This window comes from Crocodylus porosus, unplaced genomic scaffold (assembly GCF_001723895.1).
Source record: "Crocodylus porosus isolate Cpor-Errol unplaced genomic scaffold, CroPor_comp1, whole genome shotgun sequence".
NCBI classification, from domain to species: Eukaryota; Metazoa; Chordata; order Crocodylia; family Crocodylidae; genus Crocodylus; species Crocodylus porosus.
In genome coordinates, this window is record NW_017728915.1 from 17,875,317 (window position 1) to 17,903,207 (window position 27,891).

Sequence of the window (27,891 nt, forward strand, 5' to 3'; positions counted from 1 at the left end):
TTAAAGCAGAACTTTTATAGTGGCTTACATCACAGCTATGATGCCAAAAAATGTGTAGGTGGTAACCACAATAAGCATTTTTGGCATAATAGTTTACCTAGCACAATAGGGCTAATTTGTAAATTGATATTTTGAATGTAGGAGTTATTGGAAAATAAACTGGATTTATTTTTCACCACTACATGCAGCTTACTTCCCCACTGAAATCATCTACACAAGGGATACTATAAACAAATGTAAATCAGCTTAAGTCATGGAACTGTAACAGTGTACACTTTAATGTTAACTAGGTGTTGGTTTCCATGAAACTGCGTCAATCCTAGGACGATCCACCTAGGATGGAACTAGGTTAACAGAGCCACACTTAGATACATTAGTTCATCATGGATAGCATAAAGGAAAATATCTTTAGACAGGTTAACGCTTTTCCAAATGATACTTACTGGAAGAACAAGGCCTCTTAGTGTAATTTCTCCAGTCATGGCTACGTCTGAACGCACCAACCGCCCACTGAAGAGTGAGGCAAGACAGGTTACTATGGTTACACCAGCAGATGGTCCATCTTTTGTGACAGCTCCAGCTGGGAAGTGCAGATGGATGTCGGTGTTGTCAAGGAGATCAAAACTTCCAGAAGCTTAAAAAGAGGAGAAAATGTGGAAAATTCAAACCTGTGTTGTTCCTGGGCTTTGTTCTAAAAAGACCACTGGAAAACTAGCATTCTTACCAAGTACGTTACTTGACAGTATATTAATGCACACCACATGGATCTTAGAAAAAACTAATGTTTGTTATGCCCACAGTTTGCTATCTACACAATACAAATCATTGTGAATAAGTTAACACTGAAGACATTTACTTTTTTTTAAAGAGCTCAAGCATTCAAAGTTAAGATTAAGAAAACAATCAGAAGTAGGAAGATGACAACTACTATCCTTCAAGAACAGACCAAAATCCCAAAGAAAACATGCATATTTGCCAGCAAACTGAGCTTACCCTTTAGTATGTGAGAACGGACATTTTTAGCTTGCCCATCTGGGTTATTCATGGGTACAAGGCATTTCTGCAGCAAGCATAGTTCAACAGTAAAACCCACACATATTTAAAGGCAGCCATGTAGTCTATACCTATATAGCATAAGGTTTTGAACTGTTTATTTTTCCATAGGAAATTGAAATAATATAAAATAAGGCCCTGAGGCCTTTACATCTCAAATATTACAGACTGGGGTAGCAAGGGAGAAGAAAAGAGTGAAAATGAACTAGTGGCAAAAGAGCACTTTGCAGCAGTCAATGCAGGTTCTGAATCCTACATACCATTCACGCAGTAAAATCTACAACCTGGATCTAAAAATGCTTTTCAGTCCAGTTTAGTTCACCCAGATTGAAGTATTAGGGTCTGAGCTCTGAGTTTAACTTGGCTGGGAATCTTTCTACTTTGTTTTGCCTGAAGCCTCACTGCAAACATTTGAGTATCCTTTTCTAGTTCCACCTGAAAAGCAGGCAGAGACTCCCACAAAACTGACAGGGAAAAAACCAGTGTCTCAAACAAGAAACATGGAATATGCCCCCAGAAATGAGCTGAATACAGAAACAGTGAGAACGCAATGGGTGGAGGAGCTGTGTTGTGGGAACTTCTACCTTGACTAAGGCTGGAGTTCACGTCCAGATTCCAACTACCTTGATTTAATATGCAGTACAGACACTCTCAGGGATGAAGAGAGAAATGGAAAGCATACCATTTTAAACCCTATAGCTATTTTACAAACTAAGGCCACCAACAGAACACTGAACCGAAGCCTCAGCTGTGGCCAGAGCTCAGCAGAAACCAGGACAGAAAGAAGCACAAATGAAATATACTCGGCTGCTGGTTTGCTGCTTTCATCTTCGGCTTTAGTGGAGAGCAGCCCTTTTTTCCTTTTAGGCAAATATAGTTCTGTTCACTAAATAACTGCTTAATAGAAAGGCAAAATACATTTTCATGTTAAATATTCATTACTAAAAACCCAACAACATATTTCTGAGGCATAAGGGAAACACTCAAGTACTCCATAGGAATTAAAACCAATTACTTGTATGCATCTCTGCAGCCAGTGGTCACTGATAGGTATCCATCTCTATGTTGTCTTAGGTCTATACCAACATTCTTGTCTCGCATTTTTCACATACCATTAGTTAGCTGGTATTTCTTCGCATTGCTGCGCAGCCAGCTAATTGCAAGATGTGCTGATTCCTTCATGACATCCCCCAGCTGTCCAGTTAAAGTAAGTTGACCATCTCCATCCATGCGGCTTGCTTCTACAAACATGATCTCACCGCCTAAGGGCGTCCAAGCCAAGCCTATGGCTACTCCCGGTTGACTTAAACGTTCAGAGACCTTTAAAAAAAAAAAAAAAAAAAAGCAGCTCAGGTTACAACAAGGTTTTCAAGATAGAAAGCTAGTGATTTTTATGAGTTTAAAAGCTCCTAATTAGCATTCACAATACTAAAATTCTCTGTGCTCTTCTGAAGGCATCCATAACCCCTTTGGCCTGAGTCCTAGAGAAAGTTTCCAGTCTTCTGTTTAATTCCATCCTGCAATAATTCTCCAAAATGTGAAAAATCCAGCAATAGAGCCTAGTAATAATGGCAGTTCTAGCCTATGGCATATAAATGGACATGTCTACAAAGGTCAATACCAGTCTTTCCTTTGACATCAATAAACTTTGACTCAACGGCAAATGCATTTCTTCAAATATTAGTTCCAGGTTGGAAACGAGCTCCCTGACTTTTTTCATATGCCCCAAGTACATCTGACCTGGCCATTCTGGCAAAAGAGTTTTGTTAGAACTGAATTTTAAGCTTGAATATTATCCAAAAGCCAAATTTCAAAAAATATTCAAAAGGGAATACCAGCAATTTGTGTTATGTTACATGACAGGAAAAGTATCACTATACAGACAACTAACCACAGCACAAATGTTACTCACGGCAGACCTCTGTAAATTCCAAACAGTGAACACATCTAAGAACATTACAATGCCAGCAGACTGTGTAACCAGAGAAAGTACAAAATTTGTCACAAATTTTTCAGTACAAATGGTTTGCCCAAGTGACTTTACTGAACAAGGCCCTGCCCTTCAGGAACTACTAAATGCCTGTGGCCTACTTATCTGAAAGACTGCCTATCTCCCTTTGTCACCCAGCCACTGGCGAGAGTAGTGCAGATACCCAAATTAAAATCACATGCGAGAGGGAAGAAGATGTGAGGCACCTCTGGTATGGACTGGTACACCCAGTCTAAAAGGCTTCTGTTTATTGAACCTGACATGACAGGTTTTCCTGTCCAGAGCTCATTTGTTTTCCTGACCTGAGAGAGGCCAGAAGGACCCTTCTGGGAGATTGTTTTCAATTACTGGGTTGTGCATTTATTACTGGCCAGAAAGTGGATATGGGGATAGTCTCTTTGTGATTTTGTTCTGTATCACACAGTACCTACAGCAAAAGAACAGGGGCTCTTCTGTATAGATTGAGTGTATAAATATAAGAAATAAAAAATAAATAAAGGAGGCATACAATTTTGCTTTTCCTGTTAATATCCCCCCTCTCTCCAACTCCTTCTGTACTGCCACCAAATACTTAGGGTGACGGCTCTCTCAGCTCCCAAGAGCTCTCGTTCTATACTGCACACCTTTGTGTAAGAAACACTTTTCAGAGGTTTGCTCTCCTCTTAGGGTTGCCACTTCAAAACAAATTGTGGAAATTATAAAGCCCCATGTAGAACAAGCTCTAAGTGTGTCAGAAGGATGTCTGTACCAAATTATGACTGCAATATTCTGTGACTTCCAGTCTGGGTGTTAAGTGCTGTTCATATTTCTCGTAGGACACACCTGGCCAGTCCAGACAAAGCCCTATTCAGAAGCAGCAAGACGTACCTCTCAGAGAAGGCTTGAAATGACACGGTTTCAACCTTAACCACCTCAGCTGGCCCGCAGGAACCAGCCTGCCTGTGAAAAGTGACTGAGGTTCCACATCTTCAGTCACAAAACCCATGGAGTCAGAGGCTTTGATTTTGTGTGAAAATGTTCTCAGCAAGCAAAACTACCTGCCACCGCACACCAAAGACCAGACTGGAGAGTGTCTTAAAAACTTAAAGGTAGAAAACAAGTCATCTGGCTCTGCCCTGACCATTAAGTATTCCAGTCTTTTCTATCAAAATGCCCCAATAGCTGTTATAATACTCTCAGGTGTTTCACAGCCTTACTTTCCGCAACAAGAAACAACAAGGTCGTGGACTACTTGGATCACTAAGGATCATACAGTTGCATCATTACAGTTTGTACCAGGTTTACTTGGTGTTAATACAGTTCTTATGTATTAAAATCTTAAATCTTGTGATTAAAAATCCAGGATTTCTAAACAGTTTAAGTAAGATGAAATAGCTGTTATGCTGCTTATTTCACAAAGCAGGACTCCTCCTGTCAATTCAGCATTCAGGCTGGACTCCTGCTCCTCAGAAAAATACAATTAGACTTGAAAATGCAACAATTTCTTGATGTTCAGCTTTCCAAGCCCCCTTTCCAGTCTCAAAAGTGCAAAGCAAATTCCTTTTTGTAAGTGAGAAAGTGCTTACTCTACAACCGATGCCACTGGCTACTGCCAAAAGGATACGTAAAATGAAAGGCTGGTTCAGTTTCCAATGCAGTTGCAGCCAGCTCAAAGGTATGATGCAAGCTCTCTTCCACATGAGTAAGAATAAGAGTTAGTGTAAGACAGTAACATACATTTGGGTACTTGATTGCCTTACACAAGCAAACTTAAATGCTCGTGATCCTTTGCAGGGTGCTGTTCTTTCTAGTTTTGTGATGTCTTGTCTGATGCTGCCAGGTGCTCTAGACAGCAGCAGAGTGGAGTAAAAGACAACTCTGCTACTTGAGACTGGCTCCTGCACTACATCCTGCTTACATCCTGCTTACATCTGCAGGATGTAGGAGGTAAACTGGTAGGATGCAAGGGCATAGCACAGTGTTTCCCAGACATCTGGGGTTTACACTCTACCATAGTAGAGCCAGCCGCTCTTGCACCCGCTGCTTCAGTGGTTTGATGCTTCTGTACGTACACAGCATTTGCACATTTGAGCAGTGCTCTTAGCTGCACTACCCCCTTAGGAACCTTCTTCACCCCCACATGGTGGCACACCGACCTTGGGAAATGCTGACTTAGTGACTTTGGACTGAGGAGAGATGTTATGCTGTTTGCACTTGTGTCAAATGGTTTAAATAAGAATAGTTGCTTCTTTTCTTAGAATGTGGTTTGTACATAAGGAACTTGATTTCCCTTATTTGGCATTCTTCAAAGGAACCAGGAGAACAGATTCTGCTGGAAACTCTTCACGATGGAAGTCTAATGGAAGCCTTTCAATCCTTGGAATTCTTTAGCTACAGTACACTATTACTCTTCAGTTGGTATGAAGATACTCAACTTCAAATGTATTTCTTCCCACAGCAAGAAGGCAACTCAACTAATAAAGAACCAAGGATCATTTGATCTCTGCATGGCCTGAAGTACTTAAGAATTTTCCAACATTTAATTTCTCTTGCTCTGGATACAGACCAGCTGTGTGACACTCATGCCTTTGACCAGCTCAGTCATGCCTTTAAGCATCTCAAGCAGAATCTGGCACAATGAAGCAAGAACACTTCTCCCCACCAGCCTTCTCTTTACAGCAGTAGGGGCCAAACTTTTCTGCAGGCATGCCACACATTAAGCCTGTATCCTCTCCAAGTGCAACTCTGCTCCCTCCCTGACCTGCCACGTGCCACACAGGCTGCCCATGTCACTTGCAGGTGAACCAGGGTGCACACTGCTGGGACTAGGAAAACAGAGTTCTGTTCTCAGGGGCTCTACTTGCTGGCACTGACACTCCATATACTTCATAACCCTCATTCCTGAGCAAAGCCTCATACCCTCCCCTCATGCTGAGATAAGCATCTTCTTCACAGTTTACAAACAAGGTAACAGAGATTGCATTACATGAATGTAGGTAGATCTAGGAATAGAAACCATGTCTCCAGCAACAGACACCCCAAGTGGCACCTACTTTTCGCCCACCATCCTTTGGCAGAAGCCAACCACTGACATGACTACGGGAGGTAAACCACCTGCACTATATTCCTGGAGGAGGGTCCTATCCAGATCTGGATAAGGCTCATTGGCAGAACAGTGGGAGTAGGAAGCTAAATCCATGCAATTTTAAACTGAATTTGATTCTGGTTGTTACATTTTTGCTAAAAATATCACACAGCTACACAAAGCTTGGTTGCTTTGTGGATAAAGACTTTAGCCACTTCACAATTGCTCCTTTTCCTCACACAATGGCAAAGGAATTCAAATGAGGATACAGGTACACTTTCAAAAATAACTGAAATTAATTAGTCTCTGAAATCAGCTCATGGCAAATCTGTTTAGAAGTGGCTGGGCCTCCTCTGGTATTTCAGGTGGGCAAGGGAAAGCCAACTGCGTAAATCAACTTCCTCTTCAAGGTAACTATCCCAGGCAGAGATGAGACCAACCTGTGTTCTAAGCCGCTTGGGCATAACCGGGTTAACAGCCATTACCAGATTGGTTTTGGGCATGTAGACAGGGTGAAAAATTAAAGGTCTTAACATTTAGATGGAAGATTTTTTTGACTGTCTGCAGAGTTAAAGGAGAAGAAACATTAGCAGACTGCCCACAGTTTCATATGTGAAAAAGAAAAGAAGTGGGGGGGGGAAGCACAGGAGCCAAAATCTAACTTCATGCTGCCTTCCAGCAAGAGTGGGAGTAAAGACTAGGTGTGGGTTCAAGAAAATTAAGCTCTGTCTTTAGCATTAAGCAGAATTATGGAAACCCCTCCGGCACTTAAATCTTTGCTCAAAAAAAATACTGTTGGAAGAACTCAAAGAGGCAATGCTCTGGGAGTACTTGGCTTAAGCGTGACCATGAGACTGATACATTTCCCCTCCTGGGCTTTCTTCCACCCACTGGGCGTAAGTAGGTTGGCCAGAGAAGAGCACTGCCATTGATGCACTATCAGATCCCCTGAAACATCCTGACCTTTTCAGCACTTTACCTGCTTCATTTCTACACTAGCAACATGGGCAAAAGCAGAGGGAACGATACTGAGAAAACATATCGTTGTAACAACACTGCTGTAGCAGGAATAAAAGTAAAAAGATGAATAGGATGTAGCAAAACAACACAATAAGAATAGCACATTAAAGAACAATTTGGACTAAAGAACAATAACCTTGACTCTTGTGTTTGTAAGTATTGCTTCAGTTTTGAAACCCATTCAAAACTTGTCTGGTTACAGCGCTCTAAGTAGCCAATGGTTCTTTTCAGCCAGGGATAGTCTCTACTTTCCTTATTTATCCCATAGCCAATTTTTCCCAAACGTTTATGGGTCAAAAGCATCTTGTTCACATTTTAAAATTATTTCATGAAACAAAATGATACTATTCCTCTGACTGCCAGTTATCCAAATGCAGGATGTACTGTCAACCATTATGTCGTGTGGCATAAATGTGAGAGATGGAACTAAAAGAAAGAGAACTGTTCTCATAATTGCGGGAAAAGTTGAAACAAACTGAAAGGGGTTTGTATCAATGTTCATTCAGTATGTTTTTCATTAGCCAAACAATTTGAGTTTTCATCTCAGTTAGTTTGGATCAGTGACTTTCCTACTGTGTTGGTGAGACTGCATCAGACCATGATTCAGACTTACGTGACCTCTGACTGAGGTTTTAATTGGAGCTTGAGCATGAGAGATTTCAAAAAGATGTAAATATTAAGCAGCAGCCTTTCCCTTGGTCAGTATTCCCTATAACTAGACTGGTTTATTCTCTCATTATACAGTACTCTAACATTTTCACATTCACCTCCATTTTGCTGTTTATTACCAATGATCTACAACAGGGATTGTGTGTTTTGGCATGCACTAAAAAGTTATTCCACATGCTTAATAGCAGTCTAAATGTGCCAAGAATGCTGAGCTAGCTCCTCAATGGCCAGAGTCTGAGTGTTAGTTACTGAGTACCACCACCAAAAGGATAGTCTGCAATCTATTTTCTCAGGACCTAACTCTAGTTAATAGTACTCAGAACAGTATTAATGTCATAATGTGCTCGAAAAATACTAATGTGCTGAAGAAATTTAAATGCATCTGTATGCTGTACTAAAGACGTGATTAACAACCAGATAAAATATTTCTCTTCACTTATTGGAACCAATCTAAGATCCTGTTATGTCTGTATTTTGTGCATCTAAATCTCTTGTGTGAACCGTGGTATACCAACTTCAGACTCTTCCTCAGTTAAAACTGAGGGTAGGATTTGTGCAGGTTGTCTTCAGATACAGAAATAGTTTGGAATAAAAAGCAACAGAGAGTAATTCGAAACAAACTTTAATCTTTTATATTACAAGGCTACTGTCTTTCCTACACTTAGAAGCCTCTATATTTCAAAAAAATGACTTTTATCCCGTTACTTTTCAAGTAGAATACACTCATGGAATAACTAAAGACCAGAATAAAACTTGCTTTTTTATTATTTCACAAAAAAAGCTTTTTTTTAAAAAAAAACACACTCAGTCCCAAGGCTGTTTTCTCTTTGATTACGAACCCACGATTCCTGCCAAGACACAGGATTAAATGTAAACAAACAACCTACTTCAAAACATTTTCCATGAAACACTAAGCCAGGGGTAGGCAACCTCTGGCATGGGTGCCAGAGGGTGGCACGTGAAGGCATTTTGCTTGGCACGTGTGCCTTGGGGTAGGCAGTGGGCAAGGGGTTGGGGCTACGCTGCCACAAGGATTGGGCCCCTTGCAGTTCCCCCCATTTGCCTTGGCATGGCAACATCTTACAAATCAAGGTTGAGGATGTTATTGGCACTCTGCCCAAAAACCTTGCCAAACCCTGCACTATGCTATCACTTTTTAGAGAGAGAACAAAAACATACAAAACTGTTTAGAAGTAAAGCAACAGAGAAATACTGTTTTAAAAACAATAAGCAAAGTTAAAAAGCCATTACACACTAACACCTCCCTCCCCTCATTCAAGAGAAGAAATATTTATGTAAAAAAAAAGTTCTTCTGAGGCGTCAATATGCAAACAAACACTATATTGGTTCATGTCACCATGTTTAAGATAACTGAATTCCCACAATTAACTCCAGCATGTCTGATTTACATCAGTGTAGCTGACAAATACATACTGCATTCAAAAGCTTGTCTAAGTTTATCCCAACCATGCACTGAGGATACCAACAGATACCACCCCAAAAATCCTTGCCTCTTGGATATTTCCTGGACCATCATGGCAACAATATCACTACTGCCATAATCTGTGTGCCTGAGATATTTTCAAATTATTTGTTAACATTTGAAAACTACTTTGTTTCTCAGGAGAGTCTTGACCCTTGCAAGGCTAATCAAACAAGACTTCCTTCCATGCAAAAAGTCATTGTAACATCATTGTCTTAGATGTTTCCTTCAAAAGTGCCAGGATATAGAAGATGACTACCATTTTTATATGCAACCCAATGTATTTTTAGTATCTAAAACCATGCAACTTCCATGGTATGTGACAACTTCCATGTCATTATGGCCTTCCCTTCCCAATTCAGTATTCCATCATTCTACTCACTCTACCCTCACGTTTCCACATCTGCAGAGGAAATAATTTTTCTGGTGAGGTTTCAATTTGACATTGAGAACATTTTAGTAACCAAACTGAATCAAGGGGCGTTTAGGGAAATAAGTCTTCCAAACTGGGGCTCGTGAACATGTAGCAAGAGTAATATAATGCTTCCAAACTTGAGGAATGCTTGAAAGCTCTGAGACTATGTTGTGCTAGGATGCATCACAATGCTGTGCTTTTAAGCTGGTGTTAAAAGTAGTTCCAAAGCCTCACTATAAGGATTTATTCCAGTGAGGTTACTCACCTATGGCACCCTAGGGAATCAAGGTTTTGTTCTTTAAAGGCATTGTGCAATGACTGTTTGTTTGTTGCAAATTAACTAATTCTACAATTACAAGCCACGTTCTCTTCTATCCCTCTCTACTGGGAGGTGTCAGCTACAATGACAGGAATACTTTATTAAAATAGCCCTATTTTAAAAAGTATGCTATGCTATGTGGCAGGGGGGGAGGGAAAGCAGATCCATCCAATCTCTTTAGATTTTCAATTCCTCATTGCCACCAACTGACCTAGAGACAGTGAAGGCAATTCCTATTAATCTTATTAGAGATGACAGTGCAGGTCAGTGGTGAAGCTCTTAAGGCCAAGTAAACAAAAATGCACTGTAGGTTGACCAGGCTACCCAGTATGGAATGATTTCTCTGAGAAGTACTACACTTCTTATTACATAGGAAGTCAAGAGTCATTTGAGATAATTCATTAGAAAGAAAATTTCACTGTTATAGAAGTCAAGGGGCCACTTGAGGAATTAAAAGAATAAACATTAAAAAACACCTGAACCAAAGAAAGTATCTAGAAAGATTCTGGAGCCCGCCTAATACTTACAAACCTGAGACGGTTAATGACTGCTAGCCAAGAACACTATCCATTATCTTGGAAGATGATTATCTCTCAGTTACATTAACTATTAGTTTGTTTCATAAGCAGTAACTTGTATGTTTACCAAGGATACATCTGCATTTAATTCAAATTGCATTACATGGAAAAGAGAGAGAGAGACATACACATTCCAGCCTGATTAACGACTTAAAGTTTTAGATTCCTCTCTAGTTCTATGGAGTTCTAGTTAGTTATGATACCTGATTTCCATGTATTTTCTTTTTGTCACACAAAAATTAAACCCAGTTTTTATAATCGCCAAGTTGGAGGCTGGCAGATTCATGAAAGGGAGCAGAGGCAAAAGTTTTAACAACTGCACACAAAAGAACATGTGTACACATTCGCCCACTTCACCCCCCGACACAGACAAACATCCCCCCCACAACAACCCATTTATCCAAACTTACATAGGAACACAACTGCATATCAATATGCAACTGTATCTGCATAGTTATGCTTGTGGTATTAGATGCCAAACTTTAAAAAAATGTACTTCCAATATTTATCCATGAAAAACATAAAAACTTTTAACACACCTGAAGAAGCTTAAATTGCCAAAAAAGATCCGAACCGCAAACAGAGCTGTTTGCAGCTGATTCCAACTCTAGAACTAGTTCCAAACTGGAATAACCCCTATGGAAGTTACAGGATATGGACACTTCTCTTCTGGAGAAACAAAGCTTCTTTAATGCCATACATTTTTCTCCCCAATCCCTGCAACCCTTTCAGAGTCTGCTCTTCACATTCCAAGAAGAGGAAAAGGAAGGTCAAAGGGAGACCACTAATAAGCGTCTCATCTTTTGTGTAAGTTTCTGCTTTTATCCTTGTTCCCACTTCCCCTAGGGGATGACTCCTTCACTTCTCCCCTCTCCAGAATGAAGGAAGCCAACAGGGCATTTCACATCCATCACTGTTTGCTTGCCTCTCTGCAGTACAGGACACTGACTTATGGATTTCATAGATTTCACAGACGTTAGGGCTAGAAAGGACCTTGAAGATCATCAAGTCCAGTTCCCTGCCCCAGGGGCAGGAGTTCTATAACCACCATCTGCTATCAAGTCAGTTCACCTGGATCAAAAGGTGAAACAGAAAATGACTGTAATGCACAAAGATGAATCAGTGGTAGTTGGATACCGTCACAGCAGACCATCATGAGGGAAGAAAGCAGTCCTTATGGAACAGGAGGGGAAGCTGTGGTGGTCAACAATTTTTTTGATAACTAGGAGTCAAGTTATTTTAAGACGTCTGAGAACTACTGACATAAAATGGAGTGGTGGTTTTTACACCTACAAAACACTGACTGTTTTTAATTAGGACCATGGGTTCATTTTATGGCTCCTGCCTCAGAGACCAGACACTTGACTTCTACTTTGGGCTTCTTGCCTGAGGAGAGTAAAAATGAAATTATAAAAAACTAATAGAAAAACAACACATCCTCACTACTGCCACAGGAAACTTTACTACCATGCAATCATACTATTACATTATTGTACACAACAAATTAACATACTTATTGAATTTCTTTAGGTGGAAAAATAAATCTTATTGCAAGCAGACCAGATCAAAAGATGCGAGGGAGGTGGCTTTGTCAAGGGAAGGAAGCAAGGTCTATCAATGACAGATTTAAAAGAAGTATAAAAACCACACAAAACGTGGATCACCAGCAATAGAATAGGAGAACTAATCACAATAGACAAGTCTGAACGGAAAGAAATGCTGGAAATGGAGACAATGAAATCTGTTACCTCCATTTCATACATAGGTGGCCCCAGGATATCTTTCAAAGCATGGAAATCAATTAAAATTGGCATTTCAGGTGGAAGGGCCAGATCAGTTGTATCATTGATGGACTCGGTTTTTGCATCTTCTGTGACATGATCTCTGCTGTCTAAAAGAAGAAAACAAATTAAATGAAGGGCATTTCCCATCATATTGCATTTGTCACACACACATACATACTTTAACACACTCTTTATGAGCCCAGAGGAAAACTCATTCTCAAAGGAAAGAAGCACAGAGAAGTTTATAAACAAATCTAAACTATATAAGTCTGTCTGTCATAAATCTTGTTTTGCTAGATTTAAAAAACATTTTAAACAAAATGGTGTGCTCTAAAATGTCACTATTAGCTTTAAATATTTTATAGTGGCTCTTAATCCAGAGGCAAGAACAAGATAGATGCTATTAAAAAAGCACTGCAACAACTAAATGGTTTAATACTTTATATTTGGTATCTATAGAACGAAATGTATGAGGTTTGCTTTGATTTTCACATTTTTGTAAAATTCACACGTAACAGTACTTGTGAAATATGATCTTTGGGTTCAACTTGTAGAAGCACTGCCCTGAATGTGGAGGTACAGAAGTTGATTTCTTAACAGTACTTTGTAAACATGGTTGAAGCTACATACTATTCCAATCTCTTTCTCAAAGAGGTAAGATCTTGAATGTCTCATGGTGATGCTTATCATGAAACACTAATGAATATAGCTGGAATATTTTGGCCAGTCTTGGACCCACATAGTCTTCCTACCTGCCTGCATCAGCCACAACTATCCTATCTTATGTTTGCATTAAATATGATCTGGCTTCGTAAATACTAATCAAGTTTTATGTCATTTGTTGCTCAGTAGCTCTTGCTTCCCTTTCTCCTTCACCTCAATCCACAGATTCTATTCCTAACTTTCAAGCAGCCTGCTCAGGCACTGACACCTGCCAGTCAGGGACAGGAGCAGCCTGCTACTTGGAGCACTAGAAAGAAGAAAGCTGCTTCTGGAATGCAATTGGAGCTCATGAGATCTTGACCTGCTAGCTCTCTCACATCATAGGCATTCAGATGGATCCAACACATCTCACCATTCCTACTGCAACACGTGAGTGCTCAAATAATGCTTACTCCTCAGATTCTCTCTCAAGCGACTGCTAAAAGCATTAATCTGCTTAATCCTTCATTCAGAAAATCCACTTCCCTGATTTATACAGTGGCTAGTTGGGCTCAGGGTGCATCCTGACAAGCACCCATGTGGAGGGGTGTATGTTTCCCATGGACAAGTAACAGCACGTATGTACCACTGCTATATGTCCCCACGGCATGCCTCTGCATGTACACTCTGGTGTATGGCAAAGTAACCTAGGTGGGGTAGGGGAGGCTCCGGCAGCCTTACCTGGGATCCTAGGGGCCTCCCAGGGCAGCAGTGGCACAGAGCCAGGTCAGCAGCCAGAGCATGATTCTGGCAGGCCAGGCTCTGGTTTCTGGCACCACAAGCTGTTGCCACATGCGCCTCACCTTTTTTCCATGGCTGTTAGTGTCAAAAAAAACCTACCGTGCTGCTAAATAACAGCATGGCGAATGGGTGCATGTGTGCTGTGTGCAGTTTGCAGGGCCTCAAACCTCAGGATTTCAGGCCCTGCAAACCGCTTGTGTGTGCTCATCCAGACTATCCAAAACAATTTTAAAATTACATCAAATCTAAGGGTGCACCGACAGAGAATTTTTGGGCCGATACTGATGGCTGTATCAGCTGATACCAATCCGATTCCGATATGCAGCCAGGCAGCATGGAGAGCAGCGGCCAGCTGGTTAGTCTGTTGTGGAGGAAGGGGCGAAGGGGGAGGAAAGCGGTGGGGGGGGCAGATTAAGGCCCCATGGTGAGGGAGGGAGCGGGGCTAGGGCAGGGGTAGATGCTGCACAGCCGGGGGGGCACAGGGCAGAGCCCCGAGTGGCACGCACCCCAGGAGGGCATGAGGGGCATGCCCCCAGATCTGCGTGTGGGGCAAGGGCGGAGCAGTGCTGAGCCCTTCCCGGCTGGGGGTTGGGCAGGGCCGCGCTGGGAGTGGGTGGCAGCAGCACTGGGAAGGAGCTATGGGAGGGGCTGCAGCTGCCCCAAAATTTGCTGTAGGCCCCCCATAACCCCCCCCCCAGTGTCACTGCTGTCCACCCCAAGCGCAGCCTGGACCAGCCTCCTACACTGGGAAGAGCCTGGCACCACCCTGGCCCCATCCTGCAGTGGCAGCCTGCCCTTGCTCCATGTATAGATCCGGGGGCATACACCCCCAATGCCCTCCCGGGGTTCATGCAGTGGCAGGAGCCGCCACCCCCTTCCCACACTATCTGCCCCATGCCCCGGCTGAGCTATGCAGCATCTGCCCCAGCCCCATTCCCTCCCTCACTGCTGAGGTCTTGATCTCAGCTCCCACCCCATGCCCTTTTCCTCACAGACTTAGCAGCCAGACCCAGCTGCTCTCCATACTGAGGAGCTGTGCTCCTGTCCACCTGCGTGCCATGCTGCACTGTGGCTGCACGTGCACAGGACACTTTTATCAGTGGCACTATCAGCCACATCAGCTAAAAAAAGCCAATTGCTGATAGTCAATTTTGCTTATATAGGTGCTGATCCAATATGGGACTGATGTACCAGTGCACCTCTAATCAAATCATTTCAGCAAGATACTGACTTGGTTCACTTGGTTTACCTTGTCATTAATCTCAGATCTATTATACCTTTGCCGGATGTTCCTTCTCTCTCCCCAAGTTGCCCCCAATCAAAACACTTATAAACAAATACTTGAGGAACCAAGAAAAAAGGACTGCTCAAGCTTAGAACTCTAACCTTAGATTCATGAGAATAAGGTGCAATTCCTGTCTTCATTTAGACTTTTTATGTGACATTGGATACGTTATTGCCTCTTTGTAAATGTAAAATAGAGATAATATTTCTCTATTTCTTTGAGATGTTGTGAAGCTTAACATAGCATGACCTGTTCAACCACTGCTGTAACAGGTACCACAATGGCATTGGGCTACACCTACACAGCACAGCACTGAATCCAGCTATGGATGAACTTGCACTGAATGTGGTATATCAGCTGAGGCAAGGTACTGCACTCATGCAGCTAAAACTGTTGCTGGAACCCAAACTGGCTTGCTCAGTTAGCTCTGATACCTTAGCACCACACTACATTTGTGTCAGGTGGACCTACCCAGAGATTGCTCTATTTGTGCATACATTATTATTTGCACTGAGCTGCCTGGATGATTAAGCCAAAGAATTTAAATATAGTAAGTGACATTACTTGTGGTCGGCCCCCACAGACACTTGCACACATAAGTGACTGTATGCAGAAAATAGAAGTAAAATGACAATTCCCTATCGAGTTTGGTCCAGATGTTCAAGACTCATTACAATTCTCCTTAGAGCCCTGGGCCATGGTTTAGTAGAACATTTATTAGAAAAACGAAATGCTAGAAATATCTAGGTGTTTCCATGGCACTGTGGCTGAACATTATGTATGTGTTTGTGGCAGTGCCTTCATGCCCTTGGGCTGACAGTGTGCATGTATATATACTGACAACAGCTTTCTTCCGCATAAGATCTCACAGACTAAGAATTTATTTAAGAATATGTGTATTAGCAGGTAGTATAAGGAGTTTCAAAGCCTACCTTACAATCCAAGCAAACTAGTAGCTGTTGCTGGTTTGATAGTAGAATTCTTTATGTAGATCCCTTTGCTCTGAAATATCTACCCTCTCCCATTCAAATGGGCGGGGTTTTTATTGTTGTAGTAAGGGACCTACCGCTCTTCCAACATTAGTGGACTTACATCACTTCTTCAAATATTAATCAAAGCTATATATGAACAGCTCATGGTGAGGGAGGAAAAACAGGCCTAAGTTTATCATTTTCTAACTGCTGACACTTTGTACACAAGCAGCACAGAGTTGGCTCCACACAAATGTTAAGTGGCAGGACAAAGGAGCAGATACTCTATGCATTTCTTGAGCTGTTTGGATGGGGATCATAGTAAAAGGTAATACTTAAATTTCACATACTCTGCTTTTAAGCACATAAATAATGTTGAAGATATATAATGAGGAGGTGAGAGAGACAAATATTCAGGGAGTTTAAATGCAGCTTGTTTTTGTTCTAAGATAGGGTATTTTATGAGAGGAGATATGCCCCCCAACCAAGCAAATATATAATTTTCCCTAAGTGTATTTTTGCCTGCTTTTCTTTCACCTAGCTCTTTACATACAGCTGAGGCTGAGAGGCTGCTTGTAAACAAATCACTAGTTAATTGTTGAAGCCATCTGCCTTATCTAAAAAAAGAATCTTCTTTATGTTTAAATAACCTATTTAGGAAGTCCTATTTTATAATCTACAAGAATGACATATGAACTCAACACTTCCTAATCTTCTATGCAATTAAGCTCAACTCTGACCTTCTGTTATTAAACTGAGATTATACATTTATGTTAGATATTCAAAAACATAATTACAAACAATGCTAATATTTTTGCTTAAATGATATCGTCTCAGTTTATCCTCTTAACAATGACAAGTGTGTGCTGAAAATGAAGAATCCCCAAAGCACCAAATAAGATTTGCATTTGTTAGTAACATATGAGCACCCACACAAAAAGGCACAGCTATAAATCATAAACATAGGTCAAATGACAATCCACTTAACTGCCTAGAAATATTTGTTCAACTACATTTTAATAGCTTATTCAAGAGAATAAGGTAACATATGGTCAACATTTCTAGAATTGTAAATTCTGGATGTGTATTGGGCAGAGTGAGGAATTGAGGGAATAAAATAAAAGGCTTTATATAAAAAGGACCTATGCAATAAAAGGGCAAAAGCTACAATAAAAGCTTCAGACTATGCTGAGGCTACACTTCTGTATTACTATTACAGCATTACTTACTTCAGAAATAAAATGTAATGAGTAATTTAACACAAGTTAAAAAAGTCAACCCATTTTAGATTTTTCAAAGCCAAACAAGAAAGGCAGAGATTTTGCTTAAGATTCTTAAGTAATTCTCCTATTACATGACATATTCTTCCTTTCATCAAACTTTGGCTGAACTGCATGCAAATAATTCAGTTTAGATGTCCAGAAATTCACTTAAAACCATGACAGAAAGACTAGAATGTATAGTTTATGTATATTGTGTATATTAAATGTATATTAAACAATTCCAGAAAACTAAGAGAAATCAGAGTTCAGTTTTCAAGACTGCAGCTTTTTTCTTGAAGCACAATGGAAGTGGAAGCTGTATATAGCTTGCTCATTCTAAAACAATATCATATCACGTTCTAGTAAAACAACAAGTTAGGACTGAGTATGGCTCAACCAGATTGTTTTAGAAATGGATTTTTGTTTATGTCCACTAAACAAAAACAAGACAGAAAACATAAATATAATTTAAAAATTGTTCTCCCGTTTTCATTAGCATGAGGCACTGCTGTAGTACAATGTTACAAAAGACGGGCAACAAAGAAAATGTCAGCATAAAGGAGGTTTCAGGCTTACGTGCAAGAAGAAAATGGCACATTCCCTTCTCCTTTGGTAATTTACAATATTACCCACAAAAGCCACGGAGCACAACAGACTACAGACTTAGTATACACCCACACTTTTCTACGTTAACTAGTAAATTTACAAAAACTGATTTCTACATGGTAGTGAAAAGCTGAAAGAAACCAGTGGTTCATTTTCTTCTTCAAAATATAGGGAATTTGGTGGGAAAGTAGTTAAAATCAGGGGTGGGCAAAATATGGGCCATGGGCTGCATTCGGCTCATCAAGTGAATGGATCCAGCCTGCAGGAGGGCAGTGGCTCCAGCTCTGGCTCCGGCCAGGGCTGCCACCTGCATGGAAGCGGAAGCATGAACCTGCCCAAAGCTGTAGCACGCCCCACCCCAAGTCTGGACACAGCGGCAGCTTCCAGGTCAGGGCTCCGGGCACAGGAGGGCAAGGTGTGCTACAGCTGCAGTGGGTTCAGGTTTCCATGCTGGTCACAGCCCACAGCTATAGCACGCCCTGCCCGCCTGTGCCCACAGCCCTGTCCTGGAAGCAGCTAGGTGTGTTTGGACAGATATGGACATGGCTGGAGGAGACACAACAGCTGCAAGACAGGTGGACTCCAGCCAGAAGAGGGGGCTGATGCCTGGTAAAGCTGCGGGTCGGCTCAGGCTTCTGCATGGGGGAGGGGAGAGGGTGTGGCCTTCAACAAGTCACCAACACGCGTTAAGTGACCTGTCAACCCAAAGAACTGCCCACCCCCGAGTTAAATACTTGTATGTCTCATAATTCTTTAGCATGAGACTGTTTTACAGGCAATATTCTACTGTATACAGATAAGACAGTTGCACTCATTAGGTATCTACGCAGTTATATGTACACAACTAGTCTCTCCCAAAACCACTCAATTATCTTCTTGAGAAATGTATGTGGTGATATTAGGAAAACGACAGAGATTTAGCTTTGGGAAAATTATCTATCCCAAGTCCTTCACATGCACATGCTTTAAGTCAGGGACAATGTCAGTGTCAACAGTTACCCTAGTACATAAAATGTGTTTGGTCAATTCATTTGGCCAGCGATTCTCAACCACAGTAATGTGGCACCCTGGAGTACCAAGTGATCTGTTGAAGCCTATCCTTAGGTATGAGGAGATAAGCAGATAAAGTGCAGGCTTTGGCTTGCCCCTGCCTGGGTGATCCCCCACCTCCACTGCCTGGCCCCTCTGCAAGGAGATGAGCACTGTGACATAATTGTTTTAACTGGGTGCCATTCAAGTCACAACAATTATGGAGAGGTGCCTCAAGTCCAAAAACACTGAGAACCACTGAACTTGGCATTCTGCACAAATAAAAAGCACTGTTGATTATGGTCAAGAAAGGTGTCTGTTAGTTCCATCAAAAAACAAACTTTTACATTAATAGGATGAATTGTAAGTGCATGGAATGACTATCTTAGAGAATGAAGGCTTCCATTTCATTCCAAGCCAAGACTATTGTGCAACTGAGACTGATGGCACTGAACTAGGATTCAGATGATCTGAGTTCAATTCCTGTTTCTAGCACTGATTTCCTGGAAGGCCTCAGGCAATACAGTCAGTTTCTTTTCCTTTTCCCCAGTCCTGAACAGGGAGCAGGGATTAACACACTTTATGTGCATAATCCCTGCAGAGCACCACTGGGCCCTACCCTCAGTTGACACTTTTAGGGACTACTTTGTGATGCAAGTAAGTGCAATATTTCTAAAAACCAATTCTGTAAAAACAAGTTTTCAACTAAAATACATAAGGGGCGCATCTGCATGTGTGCTTTACTGTAAGTTGACTAATTAGCTCCACAGTAAAGCATCACCATCTATACATACACTAGTATTAGGGCGCAGGAAATTAATTAACCCTGCCATAAGACAGTATTGTCAGGGACTGTTGGGCTCAGTACTGTTTTACAGTAGAGTGCTAAACTGTGCTGCAGCGCAAGTATAAACGGTGACAGGGGCTGCCTGGGACATGAGGGTGCTAGAGTGCGGAGCCAGGCAGCAAGCAACCCCCTGCCTTGGAGCAGAATTCAACCCGAAATACATGTATTGCAGATTTTTACTATATACTTCATCTAAGAATATTTTTGGTTTAAACACCAGCCTGAGCTTGTCATATAATAAAGTACTGACAAAGCAGATAACACATTAAGTGAAAAGCAGCTTGTAAACAACCAATGAATGACAGCATTTAGGCTTCTCTGGCCTATAGCAGAACTGCTCCCCCCCCCGCCCCCCGAGATTTGGGGAGCAGGCCAAACATTACATTTCTGCTGATTCATTAAGTACATTAACCACAGTGCAACTTCATTCAAAACACACAAGTGCCTGCAGCCATAGTGTCTTGGGATTTGCTCTCATCAGACTGCATGAGCCAATTCCCCAGCACAGCGTTACGGCAGGCCCTGGGCTGCTGGAAGCATTTTTTTTGGATACCATGTAAAGCAGAGGCCCTAAGTACTTCCTGCAACAGCGAGGTTGTCGTATCACAGGAGTAGGCAACCCCCAGCATGGGTGCTGGAACATGACACGCGAAGGCATTTTGCTTGGCACGTACACCTTAGGGTGGATGGGGGGGAAGGGGCTGGGACTGTGCTGCCACAACAAGGATCAGACTCCTCATGGTTCCTCCGCCATCTGCTTCTGGTATGCCAATGTCTTACAAGTCGAGGTGTTTTTGGCATTCTGCCCAAAAACGTTGCCAACCCTTGTTCTATCAAGCATTCTAAGGCACCATCTACACTCGCAAAACAACCCTGTTTACTATTTGGGACTCAGATCCTTTATTACCAGGTCAAAAACCACAAACTAAGATGAAGTCGATCACCTAGACTAAATCTCATAATAGTATGCTCTGGCATACAGACAGCAGCTGTGTTACAATGGCATGAGGCAACAGCTAGATTTGAAGTCTTCCTTTCATAACACAGACATAAAATAGCCTTTTGTCAATTAGTTTTGGTCATTACATTCTACCTGCATAATGCTTTCCTTCTAGTTTGAATCAGATGAGACAATGTCCACCTCCAGCCTAAACTCTTGCAGAGTACTGCAATGCAACTGTAAGCACTTACTGCACCGTGTCCTACAGCAGATGCATCCAATACTCGGTGGCGTGATTCTTACGTGCCAGAGAAGGGTAACAGTTCTTTCTGTGTAAAGAGACACTACATGAATGCAAGAGTGCCTTTAAACAGTAGCTAGATGCTTTTTCCAAGGAGATGCTTGGAAAATGACTGCTTGCTGCTGCTGACCTTAATTTCATTTGAATCACAACTCTCCCACTCTCTAGCTTGGTCATAAAGCTGAGTGGTTGTAGGAGTGAGGAGACAATACCAAGTATTCCACCCATACCTTTCTAGAAAGCTCTACATTTAGTTAGGCAGCATCCCCTTCCACCAGCTCTATGAGTATCCTCCATTTTCATGCTAAGTATATACAGTCAAAAAGCCTGAGGCTGAATCAATTAAATCTTTGCAGGTTTCTCTAAGCTTCATAGACTGAACTGATAACAAAGTGAACTAACGTTCACTTCTGAATCTGGAAAGGCAGCCAGATGCTTTCAGTGGCCCAGGCTGGAAGCTGGAGGGCGCTAGAGCACAACTCCCAGCCTGCCAGCCACTGCCAACTGCACCTGAAGGCAGCCAAATGGGGCCCATCCCTGATTGGCTGCCAGTGGGGGGGAAGGGAGAAGCAGCAGTCCCTCCAGCCTGGGGCCCAGCTGGCACAGGGCCTCAGCCCATGTGTGGGGGCCCCCACACCTCAGCAGGGGTTCCCCCGCCCGGGGTAGGGTTCCCTGAGCCCTGCCACTGGTGCAGAGAGGGAATTCCCCATCCCATCCCATCCGTTTGCACAATCGGGCACCAGCTTGGCCCTGGGCTGCAGAGGAGAATTCCCCCTCTGCACCAATAGCAGGGCTCAGGGGACCCTACCAGGGCCAGGGGAACCCCCACTGGGGTTTTGGTATGGGGATTTGGGGCCAAGGGAACCTCCCCACCTCTCCCATCTGCATGGCTCACGTGGGCCCAGTGAGGGAAACTCTGGCACACTCAGGGCCAGGGGGAGGCAGGCTCTGTTCCTCTCCCCAGTGGGCTGACAGGCGCAGGCAGGAGCAGGGCTGCAGAACAGAGGCTTTGCTGCCTCAGCTCTGTGACAGCTTGGAGGCACGCCGAGCCCAGCCCCGCTGAGCTGAAGTGGACAGTTTAGGCCAAGGCTAGCCTGCCCACACTGCCAGGTGGGGCGGGGAGATGCAAAGAGGGACTGTGAATTGACTTGAGTCTGGAGGGGATCTAGGACAGAAGTTTGGTAGACTGGTTTAACCTAAATCAGTTTTGAAACAGGTTTATGTGCTCTGAACTTCTGTTCTGTTACAGGCTTAAACTGGTTTCCAATCACTTAAACCAGCTTATGTGTAATGTCTGTTCCCAAGACAGATTAACTAATGAAATGCAATTCCATGCATTAAAGATTATTGCATGTGCACTGCCTCAGTGAGGGGAACCTAAAACATACACTACTAATATATATTTATTTTAAAATTAATGACATGTACTAAGAAAATACAGTTGGGTATACATATATTATCTGTATAAATATTATAAGGGTATAAAAGTACTATTTTATAAATGTCAACACTTGCAAAGATTAACTGTAAGCTCCACCTGCCTTCTAGACTCCCTTTCATTACACAGTGTTTGCCTGCTGCCAGTTTAGACCTCACAAACACAGAGAGAACTGTTCACAGTTCAATACTTTTGGGCCTGCTCCAAATTGTATGTCAACCAAAAATACTAGAGTTTCACCCCGTTTTGAAGCACTTAGCTTGCAATTACTTTTCTAGCTGGCAAGAGTTGCAAGACCAGCACTAGTTTTAACATAGTAAATAACTCCCTCACCAGATTACTTGAACTTTCTAACACAGCTCCTTCTTGTTCTCTATTTTAATAGTAAATAATTCACTTTATAATACAAAGAATTCTACTATTAAAGTATATTTAACTGTTTCATTAGAAGGCTTATGAAAATACACTGAAACTTTATTCCTTCACTCAACTATTAAAATAGTACTTTAAAGCATATTAAAAAAATCATGTGGCGATTTTTTAATGTAAAGAGACCCTAACAACAGGACTCTGCAGGAACAGATACTTGATCTAATTTTAAGAGGCAATACAACCTGGTCAATCTGTCATTCCCAGGGTGACAATGATTAATTATTTGACACTGACTAATTATCAATATTTAACTTTTTTTTTTTAAACTTTTCACAACTATATTTTGCATACTGTATGACAACAGGAAAGAAGATTTTTACATTCATAACCAAGAAAAATATATTATAAATAATTCTGTGGACAAAATTCCTGTGTCAGAACCCTAAGATTATACAGATAAATAATTAACATACAATTTTTTGCTACACAAATTCAGAGTGTTTGGTCTGCAAGAATTATATTATTATGATGGAATAAAATATTCTGTCACAGACTTATGCTTTAACTCATCACTATAACAGAAGATTACCATATAGAAAGGAAATACTGATAATTTATCTCTTGTTGAGCCAAGAAAAGTCAAATAGCTATCCAGTGTGTTTTGAGTATCACCTCGCTTGACAGGCATTTTTGAGAGCATAGGTCAATATTTTTAAGCAGATTAACTGACAGGAGAAGTCAACTCAGACTTAGGGGGCTGGATAACCCCTAGGAGGCTTAGGGCTCCTGAGCTAAGGGACTGATTTTTATTAGAGGCAAATTGTGGACCCATGGTAGGGAGTCCGGGGACCTGGGTACCATTTCCAGCTCTGCTTACTGGTTTGCTGGGTGATCCTAAGCAAATTTATCTAATTTTTCCTGTGCTTTACGTACTCACCTGTAAATGGGGATAACATACTGACATCTGTAATAGCTTGAAATAGCATGAGGACAAGTGCTATAACAAAAGCTTGCTATTGTGTGTATAGTACACCCTTATATATTCTTTCAGGAATACAAGTATGTGGTAAAAACGAAAGGTGACAAAAAAGCCACACTGAACAGAATACATCCTAAACGTCTGGCACTTTTTAATAAGTTTTCTACTACAGCCCAACTGGAAAGAGAGAATTCTACATGGAGACAGGATGCTTATTTCCAGTTTCATCATCCCATCTTGCTGCACAGAAACTCAACCTCTCACCCCCTCACAGTTATCAAAAGTTGACACAAAACAACAATACAAAACAACTTTAAAACACAAAATGAGAGAGAAGCCAGAGACTCAAAGAAAGTTTTGCAGGGGCTTGTATCCCGTGTTTGTTTATTTTGAGAGAATGTGGCACAATGCCTACAGCTGGCAATAGCTATAACAACATCATTACTGCCAATGGAAAACGAAGCAGAGAAAAAGCCTAGAAATGAGGTAAAAGTTCAGGCACATTGAGTCACTTAGACTTAAATTACAACTATAAAACAGCGTTCTCTTGCCTCCCTCCTTGATTGTTACGGTTTGCATTTGCTACAGAATGGTTTCTCCTCTATGGTTGCTGGCAGCTCACCCCCTTAACTGACCAGATTTTATATTTGGGATGAAATAAGCAAAAAGGCTTGATCCCAAATAAAGCTTAGGGAAAAAAAAAAATCACCCCAGCACAGCATTACTGTTATAGGCTTGCAAGGTTCTCTTATCAGAAAAAAAAAAAACAACAGTAGATTAGGTTGGCCAAAAACAAAAAGGCAGGGGTACACTTACTAAAAAAGGGGGCCACCGGGGGTACACATTAAAAAAAGGTTGAAAACCTCTGCTCTAAAGAATGCAAAGAACAAATCAACTGCAGTGAAATCTTCTGAGTAAAAGGGAAGGGCCTATGTTGTTAGAATCCTGAAAAACAGCAATGTACGGGGAAAAGCCCGTGGCTCTCACTCAGAGCAGAATGACACAGGAGCCAGAGTTTTTCTATAAGCAAGACTATCAACTCATCATATTATAGCTTTACCATTTATACAGATCTAACAGGGCTTTGGTAAAAAATACCTACCCACACTTCTCTTCTGACCTCTGGAGAATCATTTAATATTGCTAGACATGAAAGACTAGTTCTTTAATCTACTGAACCTGCTAGCCCCTATTTTACGTTATTTTATGCAACATGAACGAATGAATGAACTTTTCCATACCAAATAAAAGAAAGGGCGGTTAAGGGAGTTAAACCATATTAAAAATGTGTCTTCTGTTCACAAACAGCAATAACTTATTGCTGCAGCAATAAGTTAATTGCCCTGAACTTCCATGCATTTTAGTACAGCAATAACTTTTCACAAAGGTGCATTAAAACTGATTGTTAACAGGTTTACAGTGGTCTGGGTCACAAGGAACAATAAATCATCATCTTCTGCTTACAGGGGGAGGAAGTACTGACTCACTCAGTGGCTGCATCTACATATGTGCTTAACTGCAGAGCAGACTAATTAGCTGCAGAATAAAGTCACAAATGCAGTGACAGTACCATCTTACCCCAGGGAAATGTATCGTGATTACATGCACATGTAGACTCTGCCTGAACGCAGCAAGTTCTAAAGAGTTACTGAAGATCTAGGGAGATCAATATGGACTGGTACTTAAGGTCTGAACAACAACAAAAAGTCCTAGTACTTACAGAGCAAAGGAATGAAATTTCCATCCCAAATGTAAGCCTATGAGAAGTAATTATCTCTAGATTTCCAGCTCTTCCTCCAAACAATTAAAATCAAGCGCGAACTATTAATGAATGATCATTTCTTAGGACACTATCTGAATTCATTATTCATAGGAACAACCCTCTAAATTCTTCACAATTATGAAGTCTCCTTGGAGAAGCATACAAAAACCCTAACACCTTTCAATGTCCATAAGCATTCTCATATTTCAGCACGTGACCATACAACAGTGCCATTGAGAATTAGCTAAGACCTGGCAGAGAAGAGACCTGGAAGAGAGGTGGGGCCAGCTAACGGACACCCCTCGCAGTCAATCAGCTGTGAGGCGCAGGGGTGATAGCCATCTTGCTAGCTGTGTAAGCCGGCCACAACGGCTATGAAAACTGCTGGCTCCCCAGATGGAGCCAACATTTTCCATTCAGTGAGGTCCTTTCTTTTCCAGTATGCCCACCAACATTGCAGAGCCTGCCATTTTTTGTGGAGCCTACCCAAATTCATGGTTTCCATGAAAAGCATGCAATCACAAATTTAGTAGGTCCTTATATATAATTAAGTCTGAAAGGAAAGAATTATGCCTTCTGATCTAACACCCTAACAAGGTACGATCACTTACTACAATGCATGTTCTAGGGCACTGATTCTCAACCAAGATGCTACAGCACCCTGAGTATCTTGTCTTTCAAGCCTGACCTCTGGTGTTATATTATGTTACCACCGTTAGGTTTGCAAACATGATGCACATGATCAACCCACAGACTTCAAGCAGGAATTCATAGTGTTAAAATATTTTGACTTGTTGGGGCTTTCTGAGTTCTTTGCAATAGAAGAATCACTCTTATTATTTTTCTATAATCAAAATAAGTGAAAACTAACAACTGGAATTTTCTAAGTCTAAAGAGATCAAGAACCACTTTATTAGAGCAATGACAGGCCAGACTTTTTGCTTGACAGGCCAGATGGATGGCATCTGGTTCATCCATGGGCCAGATCTAGCTGGGCCAAATTCAGTGTGCAGGGCAGGCACAGCAGGGCCCAATCTGGCAGTGTGGAGGGGGAAAGGGGCATGGCCCAGCCCAGACCTGGCCATGCAGCTTTGGTACTTTGGGAGGGTGGGTGAAGGAGGAGGAAGGGTGAGTAAGTACTAACTGTTGTTGCTCCCCTGCCACTAAACTGCTGGACCTATATGGAACCCCACAGGCTGGATACCATGGTTACAGAGGCCAAATTTGCTCCTGGGCCAGGGCTTCAGCACCCCTGTTCTAGAGATTGATTCATTAGGATTAATTTAAGAGCTGTTACTCTACAGAAGAGCTTTGAAAAGCAACACAGGTAGGCAGAAATATCGAGTAACGGAGTGATGGATCAGGCTCAGTATTGAAGAGACTTTTGCAGCAAACACAGCTCACTTTTAATAAAATACATTAATGGGAACACAAACCTTCTCCTTCCGTCACTTCAGAACGATCTGACTTGGTTTCCTTGTGCTGCCCTTCTGCTACTTTCACAGCCACTGCTCTGCAAATCGCTCCAAGCTTCCGATCCAAAGAGCGGACCCCTGCCTCTCTAGTGTACCTACCAACAAAGAAAATTTGAAGTAGATATAGAACTGAATAAATTTAAATTTAAAAAAATTCTCTGCGTTTGCAGACTATTGCTACTGAAAGGTAGCTTAGCATTTCAACAAACTCTGGTTCCACACACCTCAATATACTTCCAGTGTCTTCCACCAGTTCAATGGTTGGCCCTCTTTAAAACCGTGGCAGCAGATGCTGACAGCATGTACAATACTTCTAAAAATGATTTTACTAGTAAGATAAGGATTTAACATAGGTGGCGGCCATCATTCTAACAATTTCTCTGAATTAAAGTGCATGTATATAAAAAAAAAGAAAAGTCACACCAGTTCCTTTTTTTTTTTTAATCTACCATCGAAGAAGTCACTGGATCCTGACAGACTCAGCATCTGGGGCTCTATATTGGAGAGAAATACCCACAAACAGGAACCAAGTAAGACCTGTTACCCCTTGTTTTTGCCACTTTAAATTAGTATCAGAGAAGGTAGGGAAGTAACTTTTCCAAGATATAGCAGGTGGTTCAAGAAACATGTAACAAAAACATGCAATAAGTAATGAATTTATATAGTGATTCATAAGGATGACATTGACAAGCTGTTCCTAATCTATATATAAAATTTTCATTAAAAAAAGAAAACACTGTTCTGCTAGATAACGAGTATATAAACAATGTGCATACAGTATCTCTGTGACAGCTGAACTGAGATAT

General features: G+C 41.6%; 1 protein-coding gene across 1 annotated transcript in view; it reads right to left on the minus strand.

Annotated features, from left to right (window-relative positions):
- Positions 1-27,891, minus strand: part of LONP2 (lon peptidase 2, peroxisomal) — a 73,992-nt gene that overhangs the window by 3,612 nt on the left and 42,489 nt on the right. The window contains exons 11-14 of the mRNA XM_019535763.1: positions 27,047-27,180; positions 12,340-12,482; positions 2,166-2,373; positions 444-634 (exon numbers count right to left, since the gene is read on the minus strand). Coding sequence (XP_019391308.1) covers positions 444-634; positions 2,166-2,373; positions 12,340-12,482; positions 27,047-27,180 — 676 coding nt within the window. The remainder of the gene's footprint in view (positions 1-443; positions 635-2,165; positions 2,374-12,339; positions 12,483-27,046; positions 27,181-27,891) is intronic.